The 24,876-nt window shown below is 43.6% G+C and overlaps 1 protein-coding gene across 15 annotated transcripts in view; it reads left to right on the top strand.

Moving 5' to 3' along the window:
• The window catches only part of ARHGAP26 (Rho GTPase activating protein 26), a 419,259-nt gene extending 398,054 nt beyond the window's left edge, over nucleotides 1-21,205 (top strand). For 7 of the 15 annotated variants that reach the window (XM_038530483.1, XM_038530485.1, XM_038530487.1 and 4 more), the window contains 2 exons: nucleotides 5,170-5,261; nucleotides 15,255-21,205. In XM_038530483.1, the coding sequence (XP_038386411.1) occupies nucleotides 5,170-5,261; nucleotides 15,255-15,343 (181 nt within the window). In that variant the 3' untranslated portion in view covers nucleotides 15,344-21,205. Of the gene's footprint in view, nucleotides 1-318; nucleotides 913-2,516; nucleotides 2,577-5,169; nucleotides 5,262-7,453; nucleotides 10,175-15,254 lie in introns of those variants that run through there. The other 8 variants (XM_038530484.1, XM_038530486.1, XM_038530488.1 and 5 more) reach the window with 4 other exon arrangements.
• Nucleotides 21,206-24,876: the final 3,671 nt, after the last annotated feature.

A 24,876-nucleotide genomic window follows, 5' to 3' on the forward strand; every position in this document is an offset into this window, starting at 1 on the left:
CAGTGCCCATCACTGCAGAATCTCTTATGTAGATCCTAAGCCTCTGTCTCTTCTCAAATTTAGTCTCTGCTTGCAGACAACCAAAATGTAGAGCCCAACTAGAAAGTATCATGAGCATTTGGAGCCTTGACAGTGTTTCCTTGTCCATCTTTTTCTCAGAGCTGTTTTTTTTTTTGTTTGTTTGTTTTTTGTTTTTTTCTGATCAGTGGGTCCAGGAGAGAGGTTTAAATAAATTATAACACTGAATCTCACTTTTAAACAAAGAAAACCCATGTGATGTATATATACAGATGCATATATTACTTTATTCTCTTCCAGGTACTTTCTAGTCTATCACTTCGTCCTATCCTCATGTGAGAATGAGTGGAGAAATGGCCTGAACCCTCTTACAAAGAAAGAAAACTAAGGCACAGAGAGTTGACTGCACAGTCACACCACTGGATGAGAGCCCACCCAGAAATCAGGACCTTTTGTCCTCAAGTTAGCACTCTTTCCTCCAAACATATGGGTGCTGCCAAACATAAGGTTCCATGCCATTCCCAGCCCCAGAGCCTAGCATGCTCTTCCTGGTTTCCTATCTAGCTTTGGACTGGAGGGTAGGAAAGGTAGCTTTTCCATATCCTCCTTTATCCTCACCTGGAAATAAGGTTAAAATTCAGATCATATTTTTTCTGACATTCAAGTTATTGCCTCATTTCTTAGACATATTTTGGGCACATTGGGAGACCTTAACTTTCTAGGACACAAGTTATAGCATGGATCTAACCAGAGTGGTTCAATCACTCATTGCCGCATGAAGACCTGAACCAGAGCAATATGTCTCACTACTCATAAGACAGACTTGGTCATTAGCAGAATGTGTTTCCTTCATTTTGAACAAAGGGAAGTAAAATCTTCAAAACACTGGTCCCTTGAACGGAATGGGCTGGGGGACTCAGGATGATGGAATCATTCAGGTAAAAACAACATATTCTTTGCTTTGAGGGTATTCACTTTTTTATGTCTCTGAGTTTGGAGGCCTGTTGCCTGTCCAGTATCCAATTCTGTACTCCCTTCCATCACCCAAGATACTTTCAGGTATTTTTTTCTTTAGCTACCCTTTTCCATCTCCCAAAGCATTTCATGATTGGCAGTAGACGGTGGTAATAGGATCTGCTACCCCAGTAGGTTTGGGGTTATGGTTATTCAGTACTGCCCACTCTGGCCATCATTAAAATAGCACCTTTTTGGATGACGCTGTGCCACAACACTTTAGGAATCTGCCATTTTAAAATAGGAAAGGCAGACTAGGGCTTGGAATCAGCTGTCACAGAAGTCATTCAGTGTGCTGAGGTGAGCACAGATAGAGACCCTACTGGGAGCTAGCCAACAGAGAGAGTTAAAATTCCCTAATTGCCGTTGCAGTACGCAGCCAAGAGGTGGGAGCGTACCTGTTGTTCAGGTCCAATGGGACCTTTCCCCAAAATCCATTTCCAGAGCATGAAACTTCAGATTTCTTTCCCCTGGCAAAGCTTTTAAGAGTAAATACTTGATTAGACCTAATAAATGGTCCTGTGAACTTCTACGTAGTATCTCCTCTAGAAATGACTCCCTCTCCCCTCTTCCAGGCATTTTTAGTGCTTGTTAGTTCAAGCTCAGGAAGGAAGAGGCCTGTGATAGCATAGCAGAGGAAGGGTTGTAGAGCCATATTCCCTTCACACTTCCCCTTCCTAGAGAAGCTCCCAGCCCCTAAACCATAACTTTTATTTACATAGAGGCCCCTGAGAGTTGGGCCTAAATGATCAAGCTGTTGCATCCTGCCAGTCTGGCTGGCCCCACCTCCCTATGGTGTCATCTGATGGAGAGTGGATCCTCATTTTGCAAGGTCTGCAAGGACATTTGAGGGAAGCTCCTCTGAGTGCTTTCCTGGCCTTCTGCCATGCTCAGAGGCGAAAATTAAAAATGAACCAGCAGAAGGCTCCAAACTTGTTCATGTCCTTGAAGGCCAGCTGAGGTCTGAAGGGCACTGTTTCAGGAGCAGCTGAAGGCACCTCAGGCTCTCTGTGACCAGTGTTGAGATACACGGCAGAGAATGGGGAGCAAGAGAGCCAAGGATGCTTGGTGGGGATTTTTTATTTTTTTAGTCAGAGCCAAAGCCTACAAACACAACCCCTGTGCCAACAAGATCTATTTTGGTAGGAACCCTACCTAAAGCAAACTGCTGGGGCTTTTGAGAGCAAATATGGCATACGACACTGGATGTATTGGGCTGACAAACTTTTAAAAAGATAAGACTTTGCCCTGGATAGAGATGCCAGATTTAGCAAATGTTTAGCAAATAAAATGAAAATACAGACTATTCAGTTACATTTGAATTGTAGATAAATGGCAAATGATTTTTCATGTAGATAAATGGCAAATGATTTTTCTTACTATAAGTGCATCCCATAATTTTTGGATATACTTCTACTACAAAAAGCATTTCTCATTGATCTGAAATTCTAATTTAACTAGGTGCCTTATATTTTATTTGGCAGCCCTAGTCCTGGGGAACAAGAATAGGAGGAGTTCTCAGGGGAAAAGGCCCTCTTGTAGAGGTCAGTCCCCTGCTAATCTGAGGATAAAAAAAAAGCAAGGCCTTTTTCTGATCTTTTTTTTTTTCTTTTTAATGGGTTATTTTATTGTCACTTTATTCAATTCCAAAATCCTAACAATAGTGAAAAATGTATTCCTCTTGAATAATAAATTTTGGTGCCCAAGACAATTCCCTCTGCTTTATTCCTGCCAGATACCCCACTTGGCTTGCCTGGTTTGCCCATTTTGTCCCATTCCCTTTATTTAAGGAAGTTAATAAGTAACCTCTATGAAAATCCAGCTGGAAGAGCCTTGCCTCAGATGATCTTTCCCTCACCTTTGATTTTTCTTTTCCCTGGTCTGTGCTCTCCACCCACTGCTGTGCCCTGACCTCACAGGACAGTGACCCTGGCTAATGTCAGATGGATTGCTTTTCCACCTTTCAGACTCTACTTACCTGGAAGTGTGGGGTTTGGGCCACTTTATCACTTTTTACTACCAGGCAACTCTTCCTCTCAGCTCCCACTCCCTCAAAAACAAAACCAAACTTTTTTGCCCTCCATGAAAAGTTGCATAGTGGATGTTTGGCCCTTGCTGACAACATGCAGACTTGGTTTAGTGAGATCATGGAATATGCCCCTGGTGCAGAACTTTATTTTGACTTTAATGACAGTTATCCCAGAAGAGCTATTTTCCACTTGAAGCTGATGAATTCTAATGGCTCTTCTTTCCTTCATTCCGAGCAGATCCACTTCATTTTTTCCCACTTTTCTCCCACCTGGTCATCATCTATTAGCCATTAGAAGACCAGAGAAAAGAACAGTAAACTATGCTCAGCAACAAATTCTGGATAATCATTTATTGTGATCATTGTGCACAACAGAACTTTTAACTTCTAAACTATCTTTCCTTCAGTTTTCATGGAGCCAAGACTATAAATTCTAGATGCCTGGTTGTAGTATAAGTGTACATCCATCCATCCATGGCTCCTCTTTCCCAAAAGGAAGCTGAATTTGGTGACTCATAGAAATACACAGTTTCCATAATGACCCAAGACCCTTGCCTCTTCTGATTTTGTCTGGGCTTTTTTTAAAACAGCCCTTCCTCAGCTAAATCTCATTTGGCCACTAGAAATCAGTATGCCACAGGGTGTTTAGCAACACTGGCTCCTGGAGGCTTTCTGGTAGTCAGATGAAACTAAAGTAAATAATATATCCCTGGAATAATTGTTTAACCCAGATGACCTATTTGCCTCTTTTGTTACTCTGTCCTGGAGCCCCTACATGTGCTTCCTCAGAGGGCTGAAAGGTAGAAGAGATTACTTTTAGCAAATAAAGTGCCAGCTTTTGACCATTAAATGTCATTTGTCTTAAGACCCTTGGAGTCCGCAGATCGTTTGGAACTATTTGGATATCAAAGCAAAAATTGATTGAAGCTAATTACCAGTTCTTACAGTTTAATCTTTAGAATGTGGCTTAGCAATTAGCAGTCTGTGGCCTTTAGGTCAAGTCCAGCCTATCACCTGTTTCTTTTAAGTAACGTTTTGATGGAACATAGCCACACAAATTCATTTACGTGTTGTCTCTGGCTGGTTTTATGCCACAAGGCAGAGCTGAGTAATTCTAACAGAGACCATATAGCCCACAAGGCCTAGAATATTCACTGTTAGGCCATTTCCAGCAAGAGTTTACCAGCCCCTGCTCTAGAATGGTGGCTCTTAGCCCTGGCTGCACACTAGAGTCACTTTGAAAGCTTTTCTCTTCTTCCTTTTTTTAAATATTTATTTATTCATGAGGGACAGAGACGTAGACAGAGGAAGAAGCAGGCTCCCCACAGGGAGCCTGATGTGGGACTTAATCCCAGGACCCCAGGAATCACCACCTGAGCTGAAGGCAGATGTTCAACCACTGAGCCACCCACGCATCCCACTTTGAGAGCTTTTCAAAAACAATTTTGATGTACATATATGTCATGTTCCCTCTCCCTTCTTCCTCCCCACACTCCCCACACATGTTCACATAAGTGCTCACACACAGAATTTGTCTATCCCCTGCCCTACCCTGGGGGTCCGGGAGTTCCAGCTCTGGAATCCTGCTCCACTAGCACAATGAAAAATAAGTAACATCTGGGAGAGCGAATGTCAGCCCATGGCCTAGAGCCGAAACATGGCTTTGTTAGAATTTCTCCTTTTTGACTCACTGAGCATTGCCAGTTTTCAGCAAGGTCTGTTAGGAGTGTTCTCCAGAGCAACTAGGAAGCTCTTTCCTGCCCCCACCTCCCTTTTTCCAAACTACTGCTGCTCCAAAAATGGGTCCCAGCCGGCATTCCCACTGTTCAGGTGTTGTAACTCCTAAGCAAAGTTTCACATGGCACAAGGTGACCCCACAAGAAGTGTGGTTTCTCCGGGCTTATGGCTTTTCTCTGAATAATTCTCATTTTTCTCTAGTGACCTTTGCAAGTTTTCCACCTCATGTTTTGCCATCTGGCTGCCTTGTCAGGCTGTTGCCGCAAGAGGCAACTAAGTGGCTTGCAGGGAAGGGGAAGAAGAGAGATTAAATATCTGGGGCTTTCAGAAGGTTTAAAAATACTGCTAAATAAACTCCTGTTTTCACACAGCACACCGTTCCGGAAGGCAAAAGCCTTATATGCCTGCAAAGCTGAACATGACTCAGAACTCTCGTTCACAGCAGGCACGGTCTTCGACAATGGTGAGTTCTTACCCCTTGCAGAGATATGGGAGGGTTGGGGGAGGAAATAAACTGTAGCTTTCAAGGTTCCTACCTTGATACTACTATATATATATATATATATATATATATATATATATATATATTCTCACTTGAATGGATAAAACTGAGAAGAAGTATGTGTGTGTACATGTGTGCATGCTTATGTGGTGGGGTGTTTCCCCCAAAATAAGAGAGTAGCAGCAGGACTTCTGGAGTCACTGTCAAGAGTGGACAGTGGACAGTGTACTGAAGTCTTTGACAGGCACAGCCTCATGAGGTGTATGGGACATTAAGAGTATTGTGTACCTGGACAGGACTCAGCCCAGCACTTGGCAGTGGCATTGAGAGTCTGGGGGTAGGACAGAGGGAAGGAAACAACAGAGCAGAGGGATTCTGCAAGTGGTCAGCTCTGTGGGAGACGGAGGCCCAGGTTCTGTGTCTCTTTACCTCTTGGGTTCAGGGTCATTCACTCTTCATAGCAGGTAAGGCTTATTCCCAGGATAGCAGGGCCCTGGACCACTTTGGGTCAGTGAGCCTCCCTGCAGCTCTGCTTGTCCTTCATGTAACTGTTGGGAGTGTAGAGTAGACTCCCTCAATCCCATCTCCCTGCAGACTCCCAGCTGTCCTGCTCAAGTATCCTGGCTTGAAAATGGATTTGTGGCACCTGCACTGTAGAAGTGGAAGCTAGTACTTACTTGATATACCTTTATCTTGTTCTTTTGTTTGTTTTCCTCCCTAAAAAAAAAAAAAAAAAGAGAGAGAGAGAGAGAGAGAGAGAGGTGGTATTTTTTTTAAGTGACTATTGATGTCATCATTTGTCACAACTTACCATTTACCCAAGAGAAAAAGCAGGATTCTGGGAAAAAAACAGAGTCTCTCTGATAGCTGAGGTTTTGGTCAGATGAAGATCTCCTTTGGGGTTAATCTTTCTGGATCCTTGGGTGAAAGGCTCTGTTTGTTTTGCCCAAAGGAGAAACCCAAAGCACAGCTGCCTGATTTCAGGAAGTGGACATTTGCTAGGGCTGCCATCTTACCTCGGGGTGGGGTGGTGGCAAAGTTCCTGAGCTGGGCTGAGTACATCTTGCCCAAGTACTCCCCTTCAGGGCTGAGTGCCCCACTTTGGCCTAAGTCATACCTCCTACCACCTGCCTGAGAGCCAGAAATACAGGGCAGCCAAGTCCCCCACCTAGAGCTAGAGCGCCTGAGCTCCAGATTCAGGCCACCAAGGCACAAGTCCCGGCTCAACTGCTTGCTTCTTTGTGAACTCCAGCAGTGACAACCTCTCCGTGCCTCAGTTCTGTCCTCTGTCACATAAAAATAAGAGGGTTGTGAGGGAGAATTGCAGTGGTGCACATCATGTATTTAGGATAGTACTCAACACATAGGAAGCATTGAGTTTTATTATTATCATGATGATGATTGCCATCATTATGACCATCTTAGAGCCTGATGTTCTCAGAGTTCACAGTGACCCTTTTACATTTGTCCCTGATATAACGCAGGCCTGGCTCTTGGCTGGGCAGTAGGTACTGCCTCTCTGAGTCCTGGCTATCTTTAGCGGCCTCTCAGCCAGAGCAGAGATAGACTCCTGAGGACAGCCTTGAGTGCGTCCCCATGCGAAGGGACAGCCCCTGCGTGCCCAGCCCCTGCATTAAATATTGAAGAGGGAGGTAATAATTAGGCATGGGGAGACAATGGGGAACAGATCACAGGGCACCTGGGGGATTCTTGGGTCACACTTGGATCTTCTGAGCCAGCAGGGGCAGGGGTGAGCCCATAACTGTGTATGGCCTACTGGGCACAAGTCCTCTTTATGGTTCTCTAAGCCCCAAAAGCACTGTCCTTAAACTTTTGCTCCATTAACTTTCATGTGGGTGCTTTACATATCCAAGTGCACAAACAGCCACCCCAGCTGCCTCTCCCATCAGCAACTGGAACATTCAGGCCCTGGCAGACCTGAGGTGAAGTGGGTCCACTGAAGGCTGTCCAGAGCCATGTCATTGACAAGTGTGCTCTGCCTGAAGAGGCCCATGTGGTGGAGTCCCAGCCACAGACTTCACAGCAGCAAACCTGCATGGGCTGCATGCCAGGCTTCTGTGCCCTACTCTGTCAGCAGGGGCAGGGCTTCTGCCTGTAGATGAGCAGGATTTGAGACATTCCCACCTTTACAGGTGAATCCAGAATTCAAAGTCTGTCTTTAAACCCCAGTTCCCTGCTCCTGTGGGCAAATTGTCATGTTCCTATCAGCTATTCACTGTGACTGCACAAAGAACTCCTGATCTTAGGTGCAAACTTGGTCTACACTCTCAAAAGGTATGTGTATGTATGTGTATCTTGTTTGCAACTCCTCTTTTTGAGTGCAGCCTTCTTCCATTTTTTTTTCCAAACAACTTTATTGAGATACCCACATACCATACAATTTACCCACTTAAACTGTACAATTCCATGGTTCTTTGTATATTCAGAGTTTTGCAACCATCGCTACTAATTCCAAAATATCTTCATCACCCCCAAAAGAAACCCTATATGCTTTCGCAGCCATGTTCCATTTACCCCCAGTCCTGCTCTATTAAACCTGGGGAACCACTAATCTACTTGCTGTCATCATCAATTTGTCTGCTCTGGATATTTCATATAAATGGAATTATACAGCATACGATCCTTGTGACTGGCTGCTTCCACCTTATTAGCACGGTATCTTCAAGGTTCATCCCTGCTGGACTATGCATCTGGACTGCTTTCCTTTTTATTTCTGAGTACTCTTCCATTGTGTAGATATACCATGTTTTATTTATCCATTCATCAGTTGATGCATTTTGATTATTTCCACTTTTTAGCTGTTAAGAGTAATGGTGGCCATAAACCTGCGTGTACAGATTTTTGTGAGCACCTGTGTTTTCTGTTTTCTTGGTGATACACCTGGGTGAGGGCCGGGAGACTACTGGCTCACATGGTAATTCAGTTACAGTGAACTGTTCTCCAAAGAGGTTGCTCTCTAGAGACAGAGAGCACACCATCCCACCTTCTATTTTTAAGTGTCCTTTTTGAAGTAGCTTAAGTAGCCAACCACAAAGATAAGAAATGCAATCTAGGTGATTGTTATCTGCCAAATCCTTTCCTTCCCTGAGGGGTGCTTTGCCTCGTAGGTATGGCGACCGCTCGCACCACACAACTTGGTCATCATCATAAATCCTATAATGATAAAGGAGAGCAGGAAAGAAGTTTGGTTTAGTAAGTCAGAGGACTTACCCAAGCCTTCCTGTGGTCTCTGGGAGTCATGGTAGAGGTCATTGACATTATTAGTCTGTCTTTAACTAGGAATGCCCTTTCAGATTCCCTGAAGAGCAAAAGGCAAGATGAAACCCCAAAGAAAACACCCCATGGTGTTAACTGAACTGCAGTCAAAGAAGGATCTGACAAAATTTGAATCCACTTTTTTTTTTAAGATTTATTTATTTTAGAGAGCGCACAACCCGAGGGAAAGTGTAGAGGCAGAGAAGGAGAATCCCAGGCAGCCTTCCCACTGAGCAAGGAGCCTAACAATGCTGGGCTTGATCCCACAACTCAGAGAGCACGACCTGAGCCAAAACCAAGAGTCGGACGTTGAACCGACTGAGCCACCCAGGCACCGCATAAATCTGCTTTGTGTGGTGATAGAAAAATGATACATATACCCCATGTCCTCCCTCCTTTCACCTGCATCAGAGAAATCAGGCATTAGGGGAGAAAAAGCCATTAGCACGTTAGACAGCTAGTTTCTTGCTGGAGACATCAGGTAAGGGCTATTTATGTTGGATGCTCTGTAGCTGTCAGATTAAATCATTAGACCAATAGGAAGAAAGTTTCTTAAGGATAGGCTTAAAGTTTGTGTGTGTGTGTGTGTGTGTGTGTGTGTGTGTGTGTGTGTGTTGTCTTTTTCAGGATCAAGAAGAGTGAATAAGGAAGAGAAAGGAGGAGAGGGACCTTGAGGGGAAACTCTGTTATTTCATAATGATTAATCTCCAGGTCTTTGGATTCCAGGGGCCTGTGCTGCGAATCTGGAGTAGCTGCTCAGTCAGCTTTTGGACTTCGTGCAATGGGGGATGGGTGTGCAATACTCAGAAATAACTCCACTGTCAGCCCATGCCAGTCTACTAGGAAATAGCCTATTTCCCCCAAGAGCACCTCAGATAGTAGCTGGAAAGAGAAATAACTCGTGTTCTCAAGAACATTAGTCATTTTATGGCAGCGTGATCAGTGATACCTGGAAAATTCACGTGCTATTCACTAAAATTGGGTTCTTGAGATACTGTCATCAAGATTTGAGGTTGGCTGGATTCATTCATTCCTAGGGTATGGGGTTCGGCATGAGTGCAAGACAGGGCTGTCCCAGGTTTCCTTTGCAGATAGAGAACATCTCCCAGGGGGCCTCCAAGCTACTCCACTGAGCTACTCCTTTGGAGGGGGGGTATCCTCACTGAAGTCTTTTGTACTCCCCAGCCATCCCTACTGCCAAATCCAAACATAAGCCCAAGCCACCTGCATCTCTCACTCAGGTACTTCTACCAGCTTCTACATAGTCTTGTCATATCCCCTCTTGTCCCCACAACCCATTCCCTATCAGCAGCCAGAGTGATGTTTGAAAATCACGTCATGTTATTCTACTTCACACTCCGGTGGACCTCCTATTCCTCCCAGAATTATTGATGAGGAGCTCCTGCCCCCACTCCGCCCCTCCTTTCCTCACAGTCTAGCTCCTGCCCCTGGCCCCTCCTTTCCACACTCAATACACTACAGCTTCACAGGCCTTCCCTATGTCCTCAGCTAGAGTCAGCAAACTCAAACTATGACCTGCCTCGTCAATCCAGCCCACTGTCTGTTTTTAAAAATAAAGCTTTATTGGAACATAGCCACACATGACTCTATCTACATATTATCTTTGGAGCTATAATGTACAATTGAGTAAGTAGATACACACATTTATGATTTGGGTCTTTGAGAAAAATTTTCAGACCACTGTTCTGAAATCACACCAAGCTTTTCCCCACCTCAGGGCCTTTGCAGTTACCTGGCTATCTCTTTTAGATCATTTAGATTTTAGCTTTTGAGCTCCCCTCCATACCCATATTCCTAACCGTCTCTCTTCCCTCATCACTACCTAAAATTACATGCTTATTTATTGATATATAGCTCCTATACAAGAGGAAGATCTTTCTGCTTGATCTGTACTATGTGTAAGGTCCCCTAGCACAGTGTCTGGCACAGGGTAGGTGCTTAGTAAATGCTTATTAAATGAGTAAATATATTCAACTACACAAGAGTCTGTGCCTCTACCAGCCAGTTCTTCTTCCCTTTGGAACAGTCAGGCATTAGAGATCTTAGTCACATGCTTGCTCCTTGTCCACAGTGAGAGAAGGAAAGGAGAAAGCATAAGTTGTGTATACAGGGGTGTATGGAGTATATATGGATGGAGCTGAAAGAAAGTGTTTGGCAGGAAGCTCATCCATGTCAGCAGCAGCTTATATTATATGCTTGCTGGGCAGGAGCGCTGCTTAGGCAACTCACTGAAACACTTTGTGTGTTTATATAGCACATTGGACACTGGTTACAATTCAGAAAGTTGGACATTGGCTCAGTTCAGCTCAACAAGGACTTACAAGCATTGTTGATGTCCAAAGCATTGAGGCAGGCAAAAGCAATAGTGGTTAGACCACCGACTCTGGGGTCAGATGTCCTGGGTTCAGATCTACCTCCATCACCTGCCAGCCGTGTAATTTGGGGCAAGATGCTTAACCTCTCTGAGCCTCAGTTTCTCATCAGTAAAATGAGCATAATAGCAGAACCAACTCTACAGTCATTCTGAAGATGAAAAGAGATGATGCAGGCAAAGCACTTAGCCAAAAGCCTACCACTTGGTATGTACATACATAAGTATTTGTGCATTCTTAGTATGTGCATATGTATTGTTCTTATCCCCAAAGATCAAATTCTCTGGTTGAATAGAGGTATAATGGTATAGAAAAGGGCTTGGTCTCTGTAGAGTCAAACAAGCTGGATTCAAATTCTAGTTCTACCATTGTGATCCTACACAAATAAATTTACCTTTCTGAGTTTTAGTTTTCTCATCTGTAAAGTAGAGATAGTAAAATACAAGCTAGGATCTTTAGGATCAAATAAATTGATAGATGTCTAAAGCGCTGAGCCCATTGGCTGCTTCCTAGTCACTATAATGTTAGCTTCTATCATAATTCTCCAGGCAGAGAGTAGTCAATAGGTGATAGAATACAGATCAAAATGTCCTCAAAAGAGGGGGGGGTGGGGAGCAAAGCTTAACACATTTGAACAGCATTAATAGGACCCGTGAACAATGTGCAGAACATACTGTGAGCATTCCAGGAGTTTGGAGAAAAGAGGGAACAGATAGACTGGATGCCATGCTGGTATTTATGAAGGAGGTAAGGCTTCAACTGAGCCATGAAGTGTGAGAACAGTAAACAGAAGACAACAGAAGTTGGGGTGAGGAGGAGGTTGTTTGATGTTGCCTTCCTCCTCTATCAGTACATGAGAATTTGCATTTTCTTATTACCATCCTCATTATAGAGGCATTTGGCACAGAAAAGTCATAACCCTTGTCTTTCTTTGAATGAGCTAAAAATACAGATCCTTGGGCTTGCTCCTAGAGATTCTGTTTTAAGTGGTATGCCCCACGTCCAGGAATCTGCAGTTTTAATAAGCATCCAAATGACTTGGATGACATGGTCTGGTAGCATGCCTTAATGAACCAGCTTGAAGACCCCCCTGAATCAGCAGTCTAATCTGAGGGCTGCAAGCTCTTGTTTTCAGTTTGGAGGGCCTTCCCTTCTCACTCTTCTGTTACTCAGCAAATTCTATTTTTAATGTTTGTAGACATTACCACCTTAGCACCTGAGCTGTGTTTGAACAGCTGGCCAGGAAGGGAGAATGTCTGAAAGTGAGGGACTTGATGTATCTGGTAGAGTAACAATTCAACTAGGAGCTCTGCTGTTAAGTGGAAGGGGTCATTTTGTTGTTGTTGTTGGTTGGTTGGTTGGTTGGTTGGTTGGTTATTCTTTATAGGCCTTTTATTTTAGGGAGTGAATTTGTTTGTTTGTTTGTTTGTTTGTGTTCTGAACATCTCAGGTTTCCAAAGCTCGGGTGGCTGTTGAGACCAGAACCTTAGCAAGGTTTTGCCAGTAGAGAGCCTTGCTGACCAGTCCAAGTAACTCGTCAAATGACACAGGGTCCCCTGTGTCAGGGTCCCTCAGCCCAGCTGAGTCCTGGCTCCCTCCTGGTTGATTTCTCCATATTGGCCCATGGAACCTCATAGGAATACATTAACAGAGTGAGAGTTTTATTATAACCACTTTATTGGTGCAGAAATTCCAGTGATCTTAACATTGTCATCTAGATGGATGGGCAGAAGGCAGTAGTTTGGGAGCTAGTATCTTAGGGGTGAGTTGGGAGAGTTTCATCATTGATAGGCCAGGTTGCTTTTAAGTTGTGTTGTGTTCTTCCGTGGGACTTCTCTTCCAGACTGCTCCTTGTATAGGTGTCACGAATCTGAAGTACATTCACGATTTTGGGTTTATTCCTGAAGCCTAGTGATACAAAATTATGCAAGCATTTTGGAGGCCAACTAATAGATGTTTGACCTTTTTTTTTCCCGAAGAAGCATTTGAGATTACATTGATGTTGCATCTTCTGCAAGCCTCGATGTGTGTCCTTTTGCAACTTCCCTATTGCTTCCTTTTGTTTCTGTTCTTGCTTCTTTCCCTACAAACTGAAACTAGAGTTATATAGTACCAATGGGGGCAGAAATGCTTTTCTAAAACAAGTTCACTTAGCCTAGGAAGGGGAATGGGGGAAAATTCAGTCTTTCCAAACAATCTCAGAAACTTGGAGTTTTCCTAATACATTAAGAACAAATACACTGCCTTTCCCATTAAGAGTGATTTGTATATTCCCAGTTCACAAGCATAAATGCCCCCCACCCCATTTCCAGGTCCCATGATTCCTTCTCTCTTTCTTTCTGCTATTAAACTTTGCAGACTCAGCTGGATTTTATATACTCTTTACAATATCCCAGTAATTTCTGAAGATAGATTGTAGTATCACAGAAATTAGTTTATACTTTTTGGATATTGAAAAATCAAAGAGACAGATTTTTGAAAGTTGCAAGAGAGAGGGGAAGAGGACAGCTTTAAGTCTTGTGTGTAGGAAAGAGGAAAATTCTAGAGAACAGGAAATAAAACTAAGAAAGAGTATGGGTGTTACAGAGAGGGGGCTATTCAAAAGCTATAGAACGCAGGGAAAAACACAAGGAATTTGCAAAGAGGTTAGAAGCAGAGGTTAAGGATTTTTTTTTTTTTTTATTGGTGTTCAATTTACTAACATACGGAATAACACCCAGTGCCCGTCACCCATTCACTCCCACCCCCCGCCCTCCTCCCCTTCTACCACCCCTAGTTCGTTTCCCAGAGTTAGCAGTCTTTACGTTCTGTCTCCCTTTCTGATAGTTCCCACACATTTCTTCTCCCTTCCCTTATTTTCCCTTTCACTATTATTTATATTCCCCACATGAATGAGAACATATAATGTTTGTCCTTCTCCGACTGACTTACTTCACTCAGCATAATACCCTCCAGTTCCATCCACGTTGAAGCAAATGGTGGGTATTTGTCATTTCTAATAGCTGAGTAATATTCCATTGTATACATAAACCACATCTTCTTTATCCATTCATCTTTCGTTGGACACCGAGGCTCCTTCCACAGTTTGGCTATCGTGGCCATTGCTGCTAGAAACATCGGGGTGCAGGTGTCCCGGCGTTTCATTGCATTTGTATCTTTGGGGTAAATCCCCAACAGTGCAATTGCTGGGTCGTAGGGCAGGTCTATTTTTAACTCTTTGAGGAACCTCCACACAGTTTTCCAGAGTGGCTGCACCAGTTCACATTCCCACCAACAGTGTAAGAGGGTTCCCTTTTCTCCGCATCCTCTCCAACATTTGTGGTTTCCTGCCTTGTTAATTTTCCCCATTCTCACTGGTGTGAGGTGGTATCTCATTGTAGTTTTGATTTGTATTTCCCTGATGGCAAGTGATGCAGAGCATTTTCTCATATGCATGTTGGCCATGTCTATGTCTTCCACGAAGGCAAAAGAAACAAAAGCAAAAATGAACTATTGGGACTTCATCAAGATAAGAAGCTTTTGCACAGCAAAGGATACAGTCAACAAAACTCAAAGACAACCTACAGAATGGGAGAAGATATTTGCAAATGACATATCAGATAAAGGGCTAGTTTCCAAGATCTATAAAGAACTTATTAAACTCAACACCAAAGAAACAAACAATCCAATCATGAAATGGGCAAAAGACATGAACAGAGGTTAAGGATTTAAAGGAAAGTGAAATGCCTAATTAGATTAGCAAAATGCATGCTAAGTATCTTTAAAGACTAGCTCTTAGCATTCCTCCATGGGTACTCTACTCAGTAGATAGGCAGTACTGGGTTAGGTAGATGTGTACCATGGATGGATTGGAGGGAGGATGGATGGGTGGATGGATGGATGGATGGATAGGTGGATGGATGGATGGTTAGATAAATTTATGGATGGAGCAATGTAACTGACTTCTAACCTAAAAAGTAGAAATCTGTCACTCCTTTATAGTTTAAACCAATTAACTTCAGAAAGTCTAGGAAACTCCTAAAATTCTGTGCAAAACTCTGACCATCTCTGTTTCTTTTTGTGTTAAAAGAACATTTGGAATAACCTTCATTACAAAGGTTATGTCCCACAAAAAGTTAAGAACCCCTGGTTTAAATAAGTCCTAGAAATGTGTAATATAACAAGCGATTGCACTGATTTGTATTTGTTTTTTCTCTCTCTCTCTCTCTCTCTCTCATATATATCTGTCACCTGCCCTATCTGTAACATCTTCTTTACTTGCTCTCTCTCCCCTCTTCCTGCACAGTTCATCCATCTCAGGAGCCCGGCTGGTTGGAGGGAACTCTGAACGGAAAGACTGGCCTCATACCTGAGAACTACGTGGAGTTCCTCTAACTGTGGGCCCCAGCAGACCTGCTGAGCTTTCCATGGTATCCATGACAACTGCTGATTCCAGTGTTGTAGGCCATTTCTCTTCGCCACTGAGAAATGCAGGGTGACTGACTGTGTTACCACCTGTCAACACAAATGTTTCTATGAACTCTGACCCAACCCCATGATCATGTCAGCTGGCATGTGGTGATGCTGCAAGGAACAGAAGTGAATCAGCAGTGGAAGCCATTTGATTTTGATAACCAAAGGAAAGGCTTGCAAAGCCATTCCTCTCATTTAACGCCCGAAATAGGGAGCATTCATTTTGTTTCAGCAGTCATCCAAACCCCAACCTTCCAAAAAAGGAAGTAAGAAAGATGTAAGTAGTCCTCAAGAGCATGCAGTGTAGTCTAACACAAGAGGAGATAAGTTGTAACAAGGTAGGCTGGGCATTGGCTCTGAGGCTGGGCCCATTGCTTCTGTTTACAGTAGATACTCTCTCTACCCCATTTCTAAATACTTGAGACCCTCAGTGCTACATAGGCAACTGGGTCTGTCTGTTTGCATGCAGGAGGAAGAGGGGTTATGGCACTGTTTACATAAGATGCAATCTCTCACCATCTCCTAGCAGCCTTGGCCAAGCATCAGCAGAATTCAGCTCCATCCTCTCGTGCAAGAGAACACACACACCCCACATTCCCCCTCCCAAGCTAGGAACTTCTCTGCCACTGAGGGCTGCCATCACCTCGTAACCACGGCAACCCAACCTACTCTGAAACCAAACCAAAAAAATAACAGTCTTTCTGCATGACATATTTTTTCTCCCCCCTTTTTGGTCATTTTTTTAATGATTTTCCAAAAACCTGAAGCAGAAAGTCAAGGAATGAAAGTGGTCTGCTTGGGGCCAACAGAATAGCGGCTGGAAACTGTTCCCTTTCTGATGAATTTCAGCAGCATCAGGATATATTTGGAGCAAACTCTAGTAACCTCTTGAGATTAAATTACATACAGGCTTAGTATTTCTGTTCTTTATGCAATGGTGTTTGTTCAGTACGCTGCCTCCCCGTGGGTGACTTGCTCACTCATGGTCTCTCATTCCATGCCCCTTCCCTGTCCCTGCCTGCCTCGAGCCCCTCACTGACCAGCCCCATTGGCAGTGTGCTGGGCTGCTGAGCACTAGTGCCCTGGTGGCTTTCAAGGATGATTCCCAGGCTAACCCTATGGCCTGTAGTTTTAAAGGACATATATGTTCACTGCCACTCAGAAAAAGGGAATTGGAATTGTTTCTCAGGCTTTTGAGGCACAAGACTAATATTGTAAGCCATTATGATTCAGGAGAACACCAAAAGGTTGGGGCATGGAAGGTGGAATGAGTACCTTCTGAGAAAGAGAATTTCCTGGTCCAGAAGGGGCTGGGTCTTACAGAAGACCACCAGGTATGGGGAAGTTGGGCCTGGACATTTCACATGCACTTGACCTTCAGAGGAACAGAGTTCCCAGTATCTTCCACATTCAAATGTCCTTGCAAGAGTGACTCTGGGCAGACAGACTCCAAAATGATGGACTGTCAAGCTCCCCAAGAGCCTCTCAGGATGGCAGGGTCGCTCCAGAGTATTTCCTGCTTCTGGAATTCCTCTTTAGGGAAGTTTAAAGAAGAAAAGAAAAACTTGAATTGTGTTGAATTACTGTATCTTGTACTTTTTTTTTTTTGAAAAGATAAACTTGTAAATAGAGTGATTTGAAATATTGTATAGCAAAGTTTTATATTTGATAATCTTTAAGCTAGTTGCTCCATACATTTAAGCTTTGATTGTTGAGTAGGTGTGTTTAAGAGGGAGACAGAAAGGAGGCAGGTTGAACAGTCAAGGTCATCCCCTCTCTGGCCTGGAGGAAGGAAGACACATTTCTACACACTCTCTGCTGGCTCTCATGGGTGGACATGACACACTGATGGTCTTCAGTCTTCTTTATCCACATGTGTTTTTTAGCTTTTCTTGGGCTTTGAATTTGAAGAAAGAAAGCATTTTCAGGCAATGAATTTTTCAAAGAACTCTTGCTCAGTAGTAAGAAGCTCAGGATTCACATAGGTGGGGCCAGGAGTTAGATTTTTTTTTTCATTTTTCTTCTCAGGTGTATTTCTTGGTACCCCAAGATGTCAGGACAGAAGACAATGGGATAGTTGCATGTTCTTCTATCTCACTCCTCTGCGCATCTTCTAAGGCTGTATACTTGAGGCCAAGCTATTTTGTAAATGTTGTGTGTGTATAAGTTCTAGAAAAAAACTGGCTTCTTAGGATTTGGGGTCCTTGGTATGCTGCTGCTTGTTCTTTCCCTAAATATTTCCCTTCTTGTTCATCTCAAATTTCCTATAACCCCAAAATAAAACTCCAAAGAGGGATGTAGGTTGTGCTGTTAGAGCCTTATAGATGGTTTTAAATTTAAAGGAGTTTGCTGTTGTGATTCGGTTCATCAGCTCAAGGATTACACAGCTGTTATGCAGTTTAACCAGCAGCAAGCAGGACACTACCACTACCAATTCAGGGAATGAGAATTAAGACTGAACAAGACCAAGATAGGACCCAGGAAAGCTGTTACTGAGAATCCAAGAAGGAAGAGAACACACAAACCAGCTACACTTACTCCCTGTAGACTTTGAACAGCTTCGGAACCTGTTCAGTGAGGCTCGAGGTGACAAGCATGCTCTGTGGCACCGTGCTTTCTAAATGGCAAGAACTCCACATGTTATTGTTGTTGTTTTAACACATATGACATTTTAAATTGTCACCTGCCTTGCTGGTACCTTGAGTAGAGCTAATGTGGAGGAGCAGAAGGCCCAGGCCCGCATTTTGCGAGCTCCTCCCTGAAGCATAGCTATCGGCACTTAGCCCCAGCTTGACCACTTGGAAGCCTGTCCCTCCCTCCTCAATTGGCCCTGATTTGAAGCCAGAGGGAAAGAGAGCTGCTGCCAACGTGAATTTTTAGGTAGTAGACCCCTTCCCAGCTTCCCTGTGGCCATGCTGGGCCTGTGACAGATGGCTGCTCTGCTTCCTTTTCCCAGCCAGGCTCACCTCCTCATCATTTGCTGCAGAACTGGAGAAACCATGAAGGATGTGAGTCAACAAAGGGAAGGAATTTGAAGACTAACAATAGGTTTTACCCTGTCTACCATCTATGTTCCCCACCCCTAATTCTGCTTGCATAGGGAACTTTAGGGCAAATTAGGAGAATGGACTAGGTGTCAGAATAGAAGACTATGGACCAAGATCCCTGAGCTTTCCTAGGAACCTTGTGTTTCTCTTGTAGGGCCCTGGGATCATGCACTCAGGGTCTGAATCTTTATCTTGGGCATTATGATCATCTCTCATTCCTCCTTCAGGTACTCAAAGGATTCCATAGCTATAGAATTCCATGCTGTGAAAGATAACTTCAAACCCCTGCCCCCAAGCAAGTAAACTGCTCAAGACTGATGATACTCTCTTCTGTTTTCAAAAATCAGTGTGTAGGGATGGACCGTGTATAGCACAGCCTTCCTTAGTATCCTACAATTTGGAGCCAGTTTCTTGCTTAGTGTTTTAATATTTCTACAGCCAATACGTGTTTACTTCTGTCAGACCAAACTGTCTTTTTTAATGTAATTCTAGTTCGGCTCCTTTTGCTGAGTCCTTTTTTGGACGGAGAGGCAAAGAGGAAAAAAGAATAAGCAATTGAGTATTGGCAGATTGGCTTTATCAGGACAGAGCCATGCTAGTGACAAGAACATTTCAGGCATTTCCAGGACTCCATGGCTATGTGTGCCATGCCTATAGCTCAGAGGGAAGTCCTTCTCTCCTGACAACAGCAAGCTCAGTCACCCCAGAGGTTCTGTCTTGAGCTACAGAGACTGCAGAGGCATCCGTGGTTAAAGGGTAGGGAGACAAATAATCAACTAAAGGTAATGAGATCTCCTATTCATACCTGTTCATTGGCACCTTTCATCCTCTGGCTTCTGTTTCCAAAAGCAAGTCTGGACCAACAGTTTTATAGACACAGGAGTCCCGGATACAAGAGTGGCCACCATGGTGGCACTTATAGTTTGCCCTAGTACAGAATGTTTTATGAGCAACCATATTACCAAAGTAGATAGCCAGCCTGGAAGAAACCAAATAGCTACCTGACTTTAGAAGGAATGTCCTAGTATTCTATCCCCAGAGTTATCTATCATCTCTGGAAAACTTGACAGTAATCAATTACCTAGACAACCCTGCCCCACATGTCTTTTAAGTCAACTGGGTGTCCTCTCACACACCCTTAGCTGGCGTTTAAAAAATTTATCTCGTGTTCAGATGTGTCTGGCAACCACGCTGCTCGGCTGGGTGCTGAACCACTTCTCTGTAATTGTAGCATCAAAATGACAACAGTAGAGCAATGATCCTTGCACAATCCTACAGCATGCCTGAGACAAGACTCCAACAAGTAATAATTAGCTTTTTTCCTTTCATCGCCTACAGTACTCGTCTAACTAAAGAACTTCACAAAGTAGAGGGAGAGACCATACAGAGAATCCAGATGTCATTCAGAGCCACCAGCCCTTGCTGAAATGTGGTCGTCTTTTGGAAGCCCTTGTATTGGGGGGTGAAAAGTATTGGATGTGTAGCAGTGCTAGGAGTAGAGGGAAGAGACGGGTGAACCACACCGAACAACTGGGGTTGTCTTTTTAAGAGGGACGAATATAGTTCTTAACAGGAAAATCAGTCACACAGAAAAAGTTCACAACTAGTATTTTTACAAAAGTTTTTACAGGACTTTACAAGATTGAAACATCCTTCAAGGCGGAATGCTGTAGCGAGCAAAGACTTGGCACAGTCCTAGACCCATATAAGAGTAGCAGTTACTATGACATGAAAATTGTTTTGAGTGTGATCAGAACCAGAATGTCAGTAATCACCATGTCAGATTTACCTGGAGTGGTCCTGGAGAGGTCAAGACATTCTGCATGTGCCATTTCTACAGAGTTGTCCCAACAGACCCCTATCAGCAACTACCCTGGGAATCCAGGTGCCGGGATCACCCTTGTACCTGTGGGAAGAGGTTCATCTGATGATTCTAAAGTATCTGTGTATTAGTGTGTGTTTGTGTATGTGTATGTGAAGCACACATCTACATGTGTAAAGATACAGACTCTTATATAGAGACCCACAGAAGTTGGCAGCTGCTGAGCCTTTGCAGCCTTTAAGATTTAGAAGTTAGAGAAACAAGAAGCTGTTGATTGACTATCAAAATGATCAAAAGATGTAAATTAAGTGCCATTTTAAAATGTATTTATCATACTGTTACTATCTACAGCTGTATTCCTTATTAACTTATTAAAAGTCGTGTTGAGAAACATCAAACTCCTAAACCTTTAGTAGCGACTACGAGGCTAGTGGTCACAAGCACTCTAAAAGACATTCTGTCCCTATTTTGGAGAAGAAAATATTTGCATGTTTAACTCCTAATTTAGGCTTTGAGTATACTGTAAAAGTGCTGTGTGATATATTATCAATAAAGTACTCAAAATGGCACTTTAATTTTTTAAAAACCATAAATTATGCACTGTTTTAAACTTCAGTATTGAATATTGACTGGTGTGTGGAATCCAATTCTGTAATTAAAAAATAATTTGTGACTAGAATAGAACTTTTTCCCTGTTTTTAGTAAAATAGTCTTGCCATGTTGAGACTTTAAAAAAATTAAAATTAAAAAAAAATGTGCTTTTGTGTCACTAAACATACCTATAAGGAAAATACCATTTCTGTTGAGTGGCCTCTAAAACTTGGCTTTCTTTCATTTGCTTGGTTTATGTGACAATCCTTATGAAACGAGTGGAAGTATGACTTTTGAATTAAATGACTTTTCCATTTGGTGGCACGTTTGTTTCTTGAGTTTCTGATAAGGTTTTGACATGATGCATATTTCTATATTTCTTCAAATAAGAGTCTAAAGACATGCTCCCAGGTCCCAGGTCTGGACTCCTGTGGTTGCTGGTAACAACTGCAGTGCTGATTTTTGACCTGCTGTGGATAGCTTTGCTTTTCTTTAGGAAAGGTCTAATGTTCGTCAACTTGAGGAGCTATCAAGCATGTCAAACAAGCCTCAAGAAGCCCCATTCTACTTAATGTTTCTGACTTTATCTTCCGGAAGATGTAATTGTTTTGATTCTTCTGCATTTGATTTTTGAATCAACTCCTTTATGGAATTTTATTAACACATGTGGGATAATCAAAGAGCCACAACAGTCCCATCACACAGCTGGGTGTGTGCCACAGGTTTGTACATCATTTGTTTAGAACTTGTAACAGGGTCCCAGGCCAGTTCCTGTTACTAAGTCTTCTCATTCATCATGTCCCTTCCAGACATATTCAGAGTTGCAGCCCAGGACCCAGGTTGATAACTGGCTCCTGGCTTCTGTGGCAAGCACAGAGGGCTCAGAAGGAGGGGGCAAGGGGAGGCTCTGGCAGAGGAGGAGGAGAGTGAGGCTCCCCTAAATGCCTGGGCTTGAGGGGGGTGCCCACTTGAATGTGTGGGTCACACGTGAACTGCTTACACAGTGCTCATTTGTCACTTAAGAAGGCATTGGCTTACCCCTGTGAACAGAACAGACTTGCAGCACTCATGCCATCACCGAGCTTATGCCTACCCTGGAATATTCTCCAAGCGTCTGAAGCCCACTACATGCATGAGGTCACATGGCAACTAGGTGAGACCTTCTGAGTGGCACACATATGTATCTGATGTCTACATACCATGAGATATATGGTATGTATCTGTGTATGTCTTTGTCCTTGGCCTTTCCAACAGAGTTTGCCATCACTTGCCCTTTTGTGTCTTTTTAACACAAAAGTTTTCATTTTGATTTTAGTAGCCACTCAGCAGAGCTCAAATTGCATCATACCTTGTGGTTGGTTTGGTGTTTTTCACCTGTTAGCTCTGGCTGCATGATTGGTTATAAGAACACCTCGGTTAGAAATGGGCTTGACTGGGGCACCTGGGTGGCTCAGCGGTTTAGCGCCGCCTTCAGCCCAGGGCGTGATCCTGGAGATCCAGGATCGAGTCCCACATCGGGCTCCCTGCATGGAGCCTGCTTCTCCCTCTGCCTGTATCTCTGCCTCTGTCTCTCTGTGTCTCTCATGAATAAATAAATAAAATCTTTAAAAAAAAAAAAAAAAAAGAAATGGGCTTGACTGACACTTGAAATTAGGTAAATAAGCGATTTTCTTAGACCCCAAACACATTTGATATCTCGGAAATTAAATTAGGGCTTTAATTCCTTCTCCGGTGTTTCACGGCACCAATGTCATTGTCTTGCCTTGCTTTTACTAACACTAACTAAGCTACAACTAATTGACTAGGCTGGGTTGGGCAGAATTGCCAGACTGCCCCCCCCGCCCCCCGCTTGGCACCCAAGGGAGCCTCTAACCATTGCAGTAACTGCTGGGTGGTAGGTGTGTGAGGCGCTTCCCTGGGAAGGTGCAAATAACTGTCTGCAGGGAGGGGCATTCCAACCAGCACTACATCCTTCACAGTGCCACCCTGCACACTCAGTTATCAGACAGCACCAAAGCAGGAAGGTTTTAATTTGAAGTGATCAAAACCACAGCCCACTGTATCCCACAGCACTTAGCAACACCTGTCACACCGTTTGTCTCATCTTCACTAATTGACCCCATGAGGCAGGCCCCAGCCTCTTGTTTGCTAAAACCCAGGTAGCTAATAAGCTTTCACAAGGCCAACCAGCAAATTAATCAAGACTTGAATTCATGTGGGGCTTTAGGTACAAAATCCTATCTTAGCCTCCAAGTCTTGGGCCATCCAGCAAATTAAATTTTTTTTCTGACACTATGGCTCTCTGTCCTCTTGGTAGTTTTTCTGGTTAGTTATTGGAAAGATTTTTTTTTTCTTAATGAACCTTTTCTGCCTTTTCTGAACCTTTTTCGGTGAAGAAGCTTGCCTTGCCTGTGTTAAATGCGATAAAGGAATGGCAGTAAAGGGTAGCCTGTCGTTTCCTAGCTTTTCTCCTCTCAAACAATTTTGCCCCTTCATAGTACTTCCTATCTATAATGAATTCATTTTTCATCACAAAATGTTTAGTGTCATCTTCTTCTTAACAGCTCATTAAGGACAGACACCAGGTTTTGCTCAGCCATGTCCGCCCAGCACCCAGCCCAGGGCCCATGTGTCCAACCGTCCTGGGCAGGCTGACCAAGTGACCAAACTCGGAAGAGTACTGCTTTGCCCTGTAGTTCCTCCTTTCTGTTGGACTCTACAGTTCTTGTTGAAAGAAAGAAATCGGGTCTCATTAGACTTGGGTTCTTGAACACAAGGTGACTTTGTGACCCCTGGCAAGCTACTCCGTTCGCTCATGTCCTGGGATTTCGGCTCATTGGAAGGGGACTTCCCACCCTCCATTCAGGCAAACAGCCACATTCTTTCCCATCCCGCTCCCTAGTGCTGGTTACAAGAAGCCATCTGGATAACCAGCTGACCGAGAGCCAGAGACCCTTCACTATCACATGAATTGCTCATGGGTAGTTTTATGAACTTCATACCAGGCTTCAGGCCTGCCTTCAAGCAAAGCCACATCAGAGTCACCCCCAAAATAAAAAGTATTCTTTTTTGAAGACCTTTCCAGGAAATTCCATCCTGTCCCATGGGCATTTGGTCTGGCATCTAACACTCTCACTAAGGGAATTCTTTGTGTCTAACTGTAGTTTCCCATGATGCAGCTTATGTCCACTTCCTTTCTGTTTTTCCTTAGAGTGGAGAACAGCTGGCCTCATTTTTTTCAGAGAAGTCACTGTCCATTTTTGCGCTTCCATCCAGCAAATACTTCTTGACCATCTCTATGCACCAGGAGCTCCTAAGACCCAGACTTATAAGACATGATCTCTGTCCTCAGAAATCACAGTTGGCCTCGGCGACAAGCAAGTGTATGAGAAGCCACGTTTGCCATGTGATGTGACTACACGGTGTGCAGCAGGTAGTTCCAGGCTCTGAGGAAGAAGGTCCTCTCTGTTTGGGAGGCGAGTACTAGGGAAAGCTTCACAGAAGTGACACTGGAGAGGGATCTCAAAAGGTGGAGAGGGATCTCAAAAGGTGGAGAGGAATTTGGCATCTAGACCATTGGAGAAGTATCCCAGGCTCAAGGGCAGCAAGGACCAAGGCAGGAAGGGGAGAGAAAGATAGAGGTGAGTTTGATGGGATTGGAGCACCAGGAGATAGGAGCTTCCTGGAAAACTGTACACTTCACTGTTCACCCTCACCCACTCCCGACAGTGACCAACAATATCAGCTGATATGTGGTACTGTCTTACTACGCACGAGACAGTATTATAAATGAATTAACTCACCGAATCCTCAAAACTTATGAATGAAGTACCATAAATACCCCAATTTGATGGATGAGGAAACAAGATCAGGGTGGTCATACAAGCTAGGAAGTGGTGAAACTTAAATTTTAGGATAGGTCTGTATGCTTCCAGAGCCCATATGCTCTTAATGTTTTAAGATTTCTTTATAGGTATACAGACACACATGATTTT

This window comes from Canis lupus, chromosome 2 (genome assembly GCF_011100685.1).
Source record: "Canis lupus familiaris isolate Mischka breed German Shepherd chromosome 2, alternate assembly UU_Cfam_GSD_1.0, whole genome shotgun sequence".
NCBI classification, from domain to species: domain Eukaryota; kingdom Metazoa; phylum Chordata; class Mammalia; order Carnivora; family Canidae; genus Canis; species Canis lupus.